Source organism: Strigops habroptila, chromosome 2 (assembly GCF_004027225.2).
Source record: "Strigops habroptila isolate Jane chromosome 2, bStrHab1.2.pri, whole genome shotgun sequence".
In the NCBI taxonomy this organism is placed as follows: domain Eukaryota; kingdom Metazoa; phylum Chordata; class Aves; order Psittaciformes; family Psittacidae; genus Strigops; species Strigops habroptila.
Window position 1 is genome coordinate 96,683,841 of NC_044278.2, and position 13,415 is coordinate 96,697,255.

At 50.1% G+C, this 13,415-nt stretch overlaps 1 protein-coding gene across 1 annotated transcript in view; it reads left to right on the top strand.

Moving 5' to 3' along the window:
* Positions 1–8,753: 8,753 nt before the first annotated feature.
* Positions 8,754–13,415, top strand: part of FOXO1 (forkhead box O1) — a 65,251-nt gene continuing 60,589 nt past the window's right edge. Inside the window, exon 1 of the mRNA XM_030475826.1 lies at positions 8,754–9,602. Within this exon, the coding sequence (XP_030331686.1) occupies positions 9,003–9,602 (600 nt within the window). The 5' untranslated portion in view covers positions 8,754–9,002. The remainder of the gene's footprint in view (positions 9,603–13,415) is intronic.

Genomic DNA, 13,415 nt, shown 5'->3' on the forward strand with positions numbered 1-13,415 from the left:
TTTTGACTCCCGAGTCCTTCTTAGTTGTTTATCCAAGCACCCAGAGGCCATCACTGCTGGGTCCTCCTGGGCAGAACGCTGGCAAGAATTGCTGAGGGTGCCCTGGCATTTATTCAGGTGGGTCAAGGAGAGGGCAGCTGGCTGCCTGATACACCACTTCATCAAGAGTTGTCAGTCCCTGGCATCCCTGAGCCTGTCAGTCAGTGTGTTGTGCCCGGCTGTTCTGGACGGAGCACTGCTGGGTGAGGGCTCCTTTGCCAACTCCAAATCTCGTGCCTTTTTGCAGCACTGCTGGGAACACCACAGGGAAGTGCAGCCTGGGGGTGCTTACTCAAGACTTGTGGGTGCTGCAGGGCAACGTCAGCCATGCCCCAGGATTAAAGGGAAAGGAAATGCTGACTAGATGATGCATGGCAGAAAGTGAGGTGCAGGATCAACTTTGCAGCACTCAACCAGCTGAACTTCACTGCAGTGTAAACTCTGGAAATGCAACATTACTTCTGGCTGCACCAGGAGCAGAAGCTCTTGATCCATTCTCCTATTAAATCTCTGCAAGGTGAGGATGTGAATGTGGCCAGGATGAGCCCTCTGTGAGACACACATGCAGACTTGCCCGGGGATACTTGTGGAGGTTGCCCATTGTCGCTTAGAGGCACAGCTCTAGGATGAAGGTCCTTCAGTGCCTTGTAAGTATTCTTGTGAGTGCTTTGATACACATTCTCTTTCTTCATACATTGCTCAAGTCTTATTTATTTCATTGTTTTGTGCTCATTTTCCTTCTATTTTTCTTCTCCTATCTCACTGTTTTTTCTCTTATTGTGACTCCTTTTTCTGATTTCCTTATTTCCCCCCACCCTTTCTTTCTCTTTTTTCTCTCCACTCAGCCCTTCCCTTCTGACCTCCTCATTGCATTTCCCATTCTCCAGCAGCACTGACACCCATCAGAATGGACAAGGCATCCCCTGAGTGAGTCTGTACCTCAATGAGCCAATCCCCACCCCAGCAGAGAGGGGATACAAGAGAGTCCAGTTGCCGTCTGAGACTCTGCTTTTGTTTGCTTGGGGTTTTTAGGGGTTTTGGGGTTTTTTGTTGCAAGCTGCTTCACCAGCCAGCAAGGTCGGTAGCCACAAGCGGAGCAAAGAGAGAAAGTGGGAAGCTTTCAGGGAGCCACTGCTGATTTCTTTGCATCTGCACAGCATTTCTGTAAGGTGTGGGTGGACGGATCTGAACAGCCCTGCCACTTATCCCTTTGCACCCGATGCTTTTCTCCACCGTGAGCCCCCTCCTAAATCTCATCGGAGATCCCCATCTCCTTCTTGGATAAAAACAGAAGCCACCAAGCTGCTGCCTGCCATGTGCCTTCCTATTACTGGTCACATGTCACGAGCTTGTCTCATCCTGGTCGACATTCACTATTCCGGGCTTGGCAGATGCAAATGTAAAATTGAAACTGCTGGTTGCTCTTATCTGTTTTCAGGGCGGTACGTCATGCGCCTCTGCCTTTAGGTGCAACCTGCTGCTGAGACGTTGCTGGTTTCAGTTTCATCAGTATATTCTCCTTGCAGGCCAGGCATAAGCAAGGTTTGCATTTGCAGCACCAGATCTCAAAGCATTTAAACTCTTAACCAACAGGGTTGCAATGGGTAGACATTTTTATGCTCATTTTACAGAGAGGTAAAAAAAAGAAAAACAGAGTTACCGTGTTTCACATAAGAAAGAGTGTGGCTGTCTGGGATTGTCGTCCTGCTGTGGACGTTTACGCCGTTTATACACTACAGACCTTACCTATTGAGCATCCTCCCCAAACACTGCCTTCTGTAATGTGTTAGTCACCAGCAGAATAGGAATATATGCATATATGTCAAAATACTGCCTTACTATTGTTGTCTCACCATGTCTGCATCTATATAAATTTAGTGTAAAATATATCTAACGATATCATGCATATGCATTTGTGTAGCGTATACATAATGCATTCAATTGTATGGAAATACAGTTGTATATAAATATGCTTTTCAAGCATGAATTCAACAATGAAAAAAAATATTAGTTTTAAAAAGTAAGCCTTTATTATGCCTCAGCCTCCGTGCTGGTTCTGGCTATAAATTATTTTTCTCGTTGATGACAGGTAGCTATCAGTTTTCCAGTGAAACAAAGGAAAGGAAGATGAAATAGTTGTCAAGCATTGCATTGTACCATGCCTTGAATTTTCCTTCCTACAGGCTGAAGAGAAAAGACTGAATTATACTGTAACTGTCAAGCGTCCTGTTTTTAGTTTGTTGCTCAAACACAATACAATTATTTTATATACAAAAGCTATCATGCGAAGCCAGTCAGTTTTTCCTCCAGCGATATATCAAGGAAAACAAGAAATGAGAAACGCACCTGAAAATGTTGAAACATTGACAGTAGGATGTGGGAGAATATTGTAATAGATCGTATTTACGACAAAACAGAAACTCAACACCCTGGAAAACATACACACCACTTGAACTGTGTTTACTTCCAGGCACATTGGCCTTTGCATAGGGGTGGGCCGGGTGATTCAGCTGAATCTGAAACCTGATAAACTCTTGCCTTCTGTTTTTACATCACAGCTAGTCATTGCACATGACACATTAAAAACAGATATCACTACACAGACACTACCTTTGGTATTTATTGTATCGATCTTGGTAAGGATTGTTTCTTGGCTATGTTGTACTTCAGTCTTTCACTTATGAATGCGTACGCATGGATGCAAGACGATATATATTTAAATGGGAGGTGTTGAGCCTAGATTGGGAGAGTTGAGAGGTGAGTTTGTGTCAAATATTTTCTTCAGTTTACCTTCTTCTTCTGTTTATGATATGTGACAGCATGCTGTGGTTCCTGGTAACTTATGCCTCATTTGAGCTCATCCAGTGAATATGGTTTTGTCCAAAGGCTACTTAAGAGCCACACTTAGTAGGAATTTGAGTCACATTAATCACACCGACCCATAAAGTCCTCTTATCATTTCTCTGGAAAAGCATAGGAGTGCTTCTGACATGAGCTCTTGAACAAGGAAACTTAAAATTAAATTCTGGTTCCTTCAAACAGTGCGACTTAGAAATGGTTTCCATGAAACCCTGCCCTCAAATCTTAATTGTTTACATTTTTTCAGATGCTGAGAACAAATGAGGTATGAACAACATCAAAGGAAATTGTCCAAAAATACATAGTAAATATTTTTAATAGCTATTTTTAATGAAAAAACATTTTATTAATACTAAATTCTTTTTTAATTGATGTAACTAAATATTTATTGCAGCATTTCTTTTAAGCCATGGTGGCCCAACCTCAGCAGCCAGTAGGTCTGTATTGAGATTTTGCTCCTTTTCCCCGTCTGGGGAGCATTTCCCACTTTCACTCCTCTTGATGGCTCCCTTTCGCCCCTCCTCCTGGCAGCAGTGCCCACAGATAGTTCTGGCCACTGTCTGCCACCGAAGATACAACAGAGAAATTGCGGAAGGAGGAGGGGTTTAGCTGCAGGTTGTTGCTGTCCAGTTTGAGGACTCACTGTCAATTGCTGGTGGTAAAGAAGAGGAGGAAGAGAAGGAGGAGCAGGAAGAGGAGGAGGAGGATACAGCAGCTGCTGCAAGAGCCCTGGTCACAGCAGCCCAGCTCCCTGCTGTGGGTGGTAAGGAGATGAAGGAGATGGTGTTTGGCAGCTCTCCCATCATCAGCCACAGTTCCCCCTTCCCTCTGAGAAGGGGTAAGCTGCCTGGAGGCTTTCTGGATGCTGGAACTGCACCACACTGTGTGAGGATCTGGCAGTTCTCGACTCCAAAATATGTCCAGTGAGGCAGGCAGCCAGCACAGCCAGCGTGTGGCCCTCATTTCAGCCACACAGATGTAAATCCAGAAGGGCCCTGCTGCCTCTATGGGGAGCATTTGGGATTTTCCCCTGTGTGTAGCAGGAGACAGACCTGAGACAAGGCAGCTTCAACCCCCTCACCAGCAGGCACCCTGATAGCTCTTTGGTGACATTAAGTTCTTGAAATCTAAGGACTGGGTCTTGGCAGACCTGGCTTCAAAGTCCGTCTCTGCCCGTGTGTCCTCCGTGATGTCCTCTGCACATTATGTGAGTTCATGGTGGCCCAATTTGCCCCCTGAAAAGTAGAACTAATCGTTTTGCCTTTCTTTTGCTGTCTCTTCACAGTGCCCAGTTAGCCTCTTATCCTGATGCTGTGTGGCGAAGTGTTTTTCTTGCTGTTGAGCTCAGGAGGTGGGGTGCAGCCCTTCTGGGGCAGACAGGTGCTAGTGTACAGTGGTTAACAAGAAATAATGTAAAAGTTTGTGCCAGGCAGGCTGAGTGCTGCTTGTTTTGCTTGAGCAAGTGGTCCCTTGGGATCAGCATCATTCTGCCCCTCACTTTTGGCTTGCACTAAGCCACCAGGCACTTTTGGAGCCCCAAAATCTTGGGGATATGATGACAAGGGAGTCAGATATTACACATTTCCATGCACTTTAAAATGGGATAGGTGGAATTTGCAGGCCTGAAGGTAGCTGGCTGAACGTGAGTGTGAACTACTCAGGGCAAGAGCCTGGCATCCCCATGGCTGGTCAGCTCCGCCATCTGTGGAGGTGAATCACCCATGGGGGGCATGTGTTTCTCTCCATCAACCACAGAGTGACCCTAAATATGACACCCACCTCTCCCTGGGCCAGCTGGAGCCCAACTTGCCTGTGGGTGCTGCTGTGCAAGGCGAGAGGTGAAGGGCAGGATGAAAAGGGAGCAGGGACATTATCACTACCAAATTGTGGTTGGGGATTAGCAGGTCCTTAGATTCCGTCTGTGGTTTGTGGGTTTGGTGGGGAGCGATGACCCCTCCCAGGAGGTAACTCACAGCAGTGAAATTAAGCTCCTACTCCAAAATGCACTGCAGAGACTGACTTTCTCCAGTGGGTGTGTAGGAAGCCTCAGACACCTTGAACTCCCTTAGATGGGCAGTGTGAATGCCCTGTCCACCCAGGACCTGTCCAAACCCTGCTGTGTGGGGAGGCCCTCAGTCACCCTGGGCAGGGAGGTGATGACTGAGGTGCCACACCACCCTTCTGGCACCCAGGCTCCTCAGAAATGTGGACTGCAAACCAAAATCAGTCCCTTCTGAGAGATGTGGGAGGAAACTGGAGGTGCTGAACTCCCCCATCCTTCCTCAGAAGATAAGCTCTTACTCTCCCAGCTCTTATGATACCAGGTGCAACTGGTATTTTATAGCTGCTTTTTGTTCTGTTAAATGTTTGTACTCCCTCAACATGCACATACATGTAAAAAAAAGAGCTGTACATAGAGTATGAGTGCTTTCAACTTCATGTAATCTCTAGCTGAATTTGATCAAAACCTCAGAAAATGCATTATACAGACAGTAGTAAAAAGACAGTACAGATCCTTTATTTTGGCTGTCTCAAACCCAGAATATGAATAGAAGGCTCTGCTTTATTCCAGTGATGATAAAAGGCAATCTTCAAGTCTTTAATTTAAAAAAAAAAAGATACAAGTCGATGCTAAGGATGATAGGAGATATTGTATTGTAGAGGAGTAGAAAACGGGAGCAGGAGTAGGAGTAGCGAAATGAAAAGGTGGAGTGTAGGAGGAGGGCCGTGGGAGTAGAAAATGAATTGTGGTGCATCCATCAGCATTTCGGCATTGTGGGAGATGAGATAAACTTAACGCTGTCATTTGTAGATGCAGTAAAATTTCTTGTACTGAGCCACTGCTGTGCTGAGATGTTTTAGGAGGAGGAAGCCACCCTTCAGCAGCTAAATGGGTGGATTTGTTCATAGCAGCGTGTCCTAAGGGTGGTCAACGGTGCTGGGGTGCACTGGGAGAGAGGGGCTAGAGCATGCAGCTTGTGTGACCCTCCTGGCATGTGTGTCACTTGATTGCTTTTATTCTAAAATGGGTTGACATGAAAGGATTCAATCCCCAAATACTTAATGGAGAGAAGAAATCCTATGAGGAAAGCAGAGGATCATGTATGGATGGACCGGGGCCTTACAGAAGGACTCACCCAGGTGGTGACTCCAAAGTCAGAGCAGACTGCCTGGATTACTCATCCCAGGAAAGTGCACAGCATCATCTCATCAACCTTCATCCTTCCTCCAACCCTCAGCAGACCTGGGCCCAGCTGATATCATGCAATAGTCCAAATCCCTGCTGCAGTGCCTGCCTGTTGCACTGAGTCACGGGGCCCCACTTGCCAAGCAAGTGCAGCATATTGAAGGCTCTGGTTTTATTGCTTTCTACCTCCATGCCCCTCATCCCTCACTGCAAACTGCTTTCTGTATTCACTGCAATGTTTTGAGCTGCAAGAACCCAGTGACATGGGGCACAAATGTGGCAGAGCCCCACTGAGGAGGCACGGTGAGCAAGCGCAATGCCATGCAGGGTGAAGAAAGGGCAATACAGCCCTTATCCTGCAGAATGAGCCAGGCTGAACTATGAACACACCAGGGCTTTCTGAAATCCCCCAGCAATAGCTTTCTTTCCAGTTTCCACAGTTGGCATGTGACAAAGGAAAGCTATTTTTTTTTCAACATCTGCATATACCAGCAGAGGTCAGGGAATAACATCTCTACTTGTCACAAAATAAAAAGCAAGGAGGGCAAGACTTAAAAAACCCTTAGGAGAAAGCCCAGGTAATAAATCCATTTCCTTTCGCAGGATGGGTTCCAGCCCGGCTCTTAGTTTGGGTTTGGTATTTTTCAGACACCAAGGAAAGAAAAAGAAACGTTTCAGTGTTCTCGGGCAGTTCTTTTGTTTTGGCTCCCATTTAAACACGTCCATTCGCTGCGCGTCCCTGGCTGCTCCTCACCATTATATAATCTCTGCTTCTCCAAGGCAGGGTGCTCTCCCTCAGTGCAGGGCAACTACTGTAGCCGAGTTGTGTAACGCTGCCAGATAAAGCTGTTCCAAGCTGAAACGTGGCATGAAAGTTATTAGGTTGAACTGGGGCTGCTTTTCTTTCTCTTTACTTTTTTTTTTTTTTCTTTTTTTCAACTGGAAAAGGGGGTTTCTAAAATCTGTGGACTAAACAATACACATTTGTGGGTTGAATCCTTTAAAGGGTTTGGAAAATATAGAAACGACTTAAAGGCAAAACAACTCTGAAATTTGACAAGCAGCCAATCTATAATAAGGTATAATCACCTTTGGCATTTGGGAAAATAAACATGACAGAAACAGTGCTTTACAATTTGATCAGTTACACCATGCTTATGCATATGTTGCACTAACTATGCAGTTAGGTGTCATCACGTCTTAAAAGTGTTTTCATAATAGATGGCGTGTGCATGTAGATGTATGATCTGTCACTAAATTACATGCTGTGGGCCTAAATCCAGTCTCATGCTCTCTCTCCTTCATTATTGTTACTCATTTTCAGAAAATATTTTTATGGGAATAATGAACCACATTTAAATAACAGTAACACTCCCTGCCTTAGTGCAGAGAGGAGGGGAGAGTAACAGGTTTGCTGGCTCACTGGTGACAGTTACCTAGCTCCAGTGGTTCTTTGACAGGCACCATCAAATGCCATGGCTGGTTGTGAATTCTGCAATTTACTAAGCCATGTCTGAAGTATGTTTTCTCAAAATCACTCCTTCTATGGAAACAAAACAGATTTTCTAAAAACGAGGGTTTGCCAGTTTGAACATGGTGTTGAGTCGTGCTTCATCCCTGGGACCGTTTCCCTAGCGTAAGCAAATGTCTTCCTTTTAATTTTAAACAGAGTAACACTTCTGTGTTGCCTCGAACATGTCTCTCTTTGCATAACTATGGGGTCGGGAAGCAGAGGTGGCGTGTCCTGTAACTGCTGCCCCTTTGGAAGGGGGGAATACAAGCCTTACATGTATTCCCCATGTATACAAGTATATACAAGTCCACAAGTATACAATATTTTCCCCAAGGCCAAATTGCGTGGCCTTGGGCTTTGCCGGGAAAAATATAAAGCATGTTTAATAGTTGACTTAAAACGAAATTATCCCGAGGTCCCGTGCCTGCCCACGGAACAAACCACCAGCTCACGGTATGAAAACACGCTCAGCCGAAGCGGAGGTTTATCACTCCGGGAGGCGCACACACTCTCTGGCGAGGAGCCGGCCAGGCAGGGAGGGAAGGGGGGAGGCAGGCAGGGAGGGCAGCTACCGCAGCCCACGGTCCTCGGGGCGGGCCGCCGGGCTGCTGGGAGGGAGCGGGGAGCCACCGGGACCCCCCACGGCCGCCGTGCACCCCCTCGGCCGCCCCGCTGCAGGCGGGGGATGCCCCCAGGACCCTCCGATCCCCGGGGACGGAGGGCAGCGGGGCCGTCGGTGCGGGCGGTAGGACTCCACCGGCAGCAACCAAGGCAGAAACTCTCGGGGGCATTTTCCGTGCCCCCACCGCGGCGGTCCGTGAAAGCAGTTACTCCCCTGGCTCCCGGCGGCCGCAGGGCGCTCACTCCCCGGCGGGGCAGAGGAGCCCCGCTCCGCCCGCGCAGCCCCTCCGCGGCGCCGAGACGGGGGATGCGTGCGTGTGCGGGGACTCCGCGGGCCGCCCGCCGCTTCTCACCCCCCTCTGCCGCCGGAAAACAAAAACCACCCAGAAACAGCACGGGGGCACCGGCACCCTCCTGCCAAACCGGCCCCGCGGCGGGAGGCGGGCGGGCGGCGCGGCGCTGCCATTGGCGCGGCGCTGGCCGTCCCACCCCGCCGGGAGGAGGAGGAGGAGGAGGAAGGCTGGAGGCGGGCCTGCACAGGGCGGTCGCTCCAGTCGGTGCGCGCCGGGCGGCCGAGTCGTTGCTGCTGTTGCTGCTACCGCCGCGGAGGGCAGGGAACTGGGAGCCGGACAGGGGCAGAGCGGCGGGGCCGGAGCCGCGAGGAGAGTTGGCGGCCGCGCCGTCGGGGCCGCGCCGGTCCGCGCCCGGAGCCTGCATGGGGCGGCGGCGCTGAGCACTGCCGCCCCGCTGCTGCCGCCGCCGCGCTCCCGCCCCGGCCCCGCCATGGCCGAGGCACCGCAGCTGGTGGACATCGACCCCGACTTCGAGCCGCTGCCGCGGCCCCGCTCCTGCACCTGGCCCCTGCCGCGGCCGGAGTTCAACCCGCCCAGCTCGGCCACCTCCAGCCCGGCGCCGTCGTGCGGCGGGCAGCCCGAGGGGGCGGCCGGGACCGCGGCTGGTGCCGCCGCCTCGGGAGCGCTCGGCGCCGACTTCATCAGCAACCTCAGCTTGCTAGAGGAGAGCGAGGACTTCGCGCCGCTGCCCCCCGCCGCCGCCCCCCCAGAGGCGGCCGCCTGCCGCTGCGGGGACTTTCCAGCGCCCGAGGCCGGCTGCCGCCTCCACCCGCCGGGACCGCCGCCGGTGCCGCCGGTGCCGCCGCCCGTGGCCGGTCTGTCGCCGGGCCCTGTGGCCGGGCAGCCCCGCAAGAGCAGCTCGTCGCGCCGCAACGCGTGGGGCAACCTGTCCTACGCGGACCTCATCACCAAGGCCATTGAAAGCTCCCCCGAGAAGCGGCTCACCCTCTCCCAGATCTACGAGTGGATGGTCAAGAGCGTCCCCTACTTCAAGGATAAGGGCGACAGCAACAGCTCGGCCGGCTGGAAGGTGAGGGCCGGGTGACCAGGGACACCGCACCGGAGAGGGTTCGCGGGAGGCTCCGCCGCGGGGGTGCGGGTGCCGTGCTCGGCGCTGCACACGGTGCCGCCGGGGCAGAGGGAGCCGCGGCGCTGCGAACGGCCGGGCGCGCTGCCCGCCGCGCACTTTGCAGCGCTCCAGCTCCATGCTGCTGTTTTTTTTTCCTTAAAATACTACTTTTTTCACCCGTCTTAAGCAACAAATCCTAAGGTGAAAAAAAAGCGGTTTTGCCCTCCCCCCGGTGGGGCGCAGGAGGGGCCGGAGCCGCCCCCCACTCCGCTCGCCGCTCTCCGCCTATCCCCCTTCCCCCCCGCCCTTCCCCGCCGAAAGCAAAAGTTCACGCCGTGTCACGGCGCCATCCCCGGGCAAACCCGTCGGGAGCGCCGCCGCCTCCCGCTCCCCCAGGGCGGCCGCCGGGGCCGGGGTTCAACACCCGTGTCGGAGGGTGGCCGTGGGCTCCGCGGGAGCACCTCCGCGTCCCCTGGGGCTGGCCGGCCCCGATGGGGGCTGAGGGGCGGCCCTGCCGGCAGTGAGGTTTGCCGTCGGGTGGCGGAGAGGGGGCAGAAGCAAACAGGGATGGGGAAAGACCGGAGGCAGGACAAGGGTTGGAAAAATACCGCGTGTTTAATGAGTAAGCCGCTGTATTTGTCTTGATGGCTTTGTTAAACTTGGGTTGCGGGAGCGTCTTTCTCCTGTTAAATAGTGGGACAGAGTTTCCTCCTGCAGCGCAATCTCTGTAGCCGTAGCAGGCTTGCAGCAGTAGTAACCTGTTGGCTGTAGGGATTTGTGCTCAGCCCTGCACAGGCTGTGACCGAGAGGCCGGGGCTGCTCAGAGCCAGGCTGTAAGGTTGGCTGATGAATGTTGGCCGCTGGCCAGGTGCTGGGGACCCCCATGGGCACTGGCTCCTGTCCTGGGCACGTGGCCCTGAGCCTGGCGTTGCTTTGCGTGGTTCTGTGTGGCCACGCTGGCCCTTGCCCACCATGGTGGTGGCAGCGCAAGGCCCGTGGTACCCTCCAGCTCCGTGAAGGCTTGATGCTACTGTGAACGAACCGTGCTCCTCGGAGGCCTGTGCCGAGAACTCATCGCCCACCCGTGCCCCTGCTCACAGCAGAGGCAGACACGTAGTTCCACGGCACTGTTGCGTGAGAGCATTGTCAGAATGAGCTTCAGCTCTGTGCGTAAAGGCAGAGCCTCCTCCACCCCACGAGGGATTAAATGATGGCAATAAATGTGTGAGGTGCACGCACAGTGTTGGAGCGTTCTGGTGCATTCGTGACTTAGTTTCAGTCAGGGCCAGCCAAACTCTTTGCTTTGCTTCAAGGATCTGTATTACATGCCTTTTTCGAAACAGAAAGTGTCAGTTCAAACCCTGTATTTGTGTATTTTTAATTGCAGAGCTAGGAATGTTTGTCACATCAGTTGTTTGTAAATTTAATTTTTTAGAGGCAAGCAACATCCTGCTAAGGAAATAGAGATTAATCCTAAACTCATTTTTAGCTGGAGGCTTTTAAGCCTTTTAAAGCAATTTGTTAGTTTCTGTCAATGTGTTTGACTAAAAAATTGAAAGGCTAATTGTCTAAAGACATCTTTCATGAAAACCCTTAATAGAAGTGAAATGATTGATAGCTGGCAACCTTTAAATAAGGTTGTCACTTCAAAAGGCTGGTTTTTGGTTTTTTTTTTCCCCCGTGGTTATTTCAGTCTCCTTGAAAAAAGCCAGATGCATCAAGTGCCTTTTCAGAATGAGTAGAAGAGAGCTAAAAACCAAACCAACCAAAATAAAATCAAAGCAAAGAAATCCCAAATTCAAGTGAGCAAACTCCACTAGCTGTGTAACTTACGAGGCGCTTTCTATTTTATTGCTGCTTTTCCTGTGGTGCTTTAGCAATCAAGTTTTCCATAACTCCCTCTGACAGATTGAGCTCTTCCTATGCCCACATACGTCCGCTGTGATAGGGAGAGCCGTTACTGGCATGTTTTTTGGCTGGGGTACCCTCTGGTAGGGTGCAGGACGTACCCTGTCACTGCTGGTGGGTAAATACACAGGTACTCTCCTACCCAAATTAAATAGTCACTGTGTTCTGCCTTGGACACGTGTTGCCCTTAGCCCTTTCTTTGGCTGTGTCACTGCCAGGCTGCTCAAAGTTGCACGCTTGCCGGTTCTCCCACTTCAGCGAGGTAAGTGCAAGGTTTCTGAAACATGTTTTTTCAAGTTCAGTTGCTGGTGGCCACTGGGTGTCAATGGTCTGGTTGAGGCACACAGCCCATTTGCCTCGTTCAGCACCATTTATCTATCCAGCTTGGCTTGAATAAGGATTATCTGTATTTTTCAGTGTGGGAGCTGTTGGTTTGCTCGTACTCTGGTGGCTGGGAACGGGGCTGGGAGCGAAGCCTGAGTCAGGCGAGAGCCGCGGCAGAGGAGGAGCGTGGCTCCGGCAGTGCACACAGATCAGCGTTCGACTTTTCTGCTGACAGAGGGAGTGCAGGTTCGCGTTAGAGCCTGGCACTGACTTGGCGCCGGGAGCGCATTGTGCACAGGTGTTTTGCAGTCTGAGAAAGAGGGTGGTTTTAGTCTTCTTTTCCCCTTAAATCAAGGTCTGAGACACTTCATCTTGTTGGAGTTTGCATATTTGTAAGTGCAACAAGGCACCTTTCAAATTATACACAAAATCTACGAAATACACAAGAAATGAAAAAGAATGTGCACTTTCTGCATAGTGGCAAGGCTGTGTTTCTCACCCAGATGTTGAGGGCTAACTGCTCTAATGCTAGTGAGTTATGTAGTGCCCTGATTTAATATCTGCTGCTGAGCTCCTTTTTAATTTTCCACTGAATAATATTCAACAATGTCAACATTATCTGTTAGAAGTTCAAAATAGCATCCAGGTTCTTCCAAATAAAAACATTTGAATAAAAATAGCTTTTAAAATAAGGGCAGAAGCCAAAGATAGTAACATGAATTTATCAGTAATAGCTTATTAAAGTAGATAAAAATTGTTCTCAGTTACACATACAAAGTAGTTTATTCCAGACTTTCTTAGCACAAGCTCTGCTGTATGAACAAAACCCCCGTTGAGCTCTAGGGGAGCAAAGTCTGCATGACGCCCGAGCAGTGGCTGCCTTGAATGAAACACTGAGATGTGCTCTGCCAGACCTGTGCTATTGTTGGTTGCGAACAAGTGCCGGTAGTGGCTGGCATTGCTCAGACAAAGCTGAAGCAAGAACAAGATCTGTTTCTGAGATAACAAATTGTTGTGAAAGTTGTATGGAAGAATGAAACTTTTCTTCTAGTAGTCATCAAGTGAAGGCAACTTTTTCCCGTACGTGTGCTAGTGGGAGACATAGGGCTTTAGACAGCATAGTCCTCCAAGAACTTCACCACAGTTGTAGATCAATCTGATAGCTTTTTGGCTAATCATCATATATATAAAATCTGAAACATCTGTGATGTGCATATTTCATGATGTCTTTGCTTTATGGCAAGATTGTTGAGATGGATCGTAATGGAGCTATCACAGTTAACCTTTCTTGAATGGTTTCATCCTTTTAGCCTGCTTTTCAACATGGGTTTGAATCAAAATGTGTAATTTTTCTTGAATAGAAAACGCAGAGTTTTCGTGTCACTCATCTGGAGGTGGATGTGTTGTTTATTTTTCACAGTGGCAGGTGTTAAGGTCACATGTGTATCTACACCTCCTTGACTTCTAGTCCCAAGGAAACTCAATCACCTAGATTTATTTGTTGCCATTGCTGAAGGAATGAGAATAGGTGATATCTAGCTG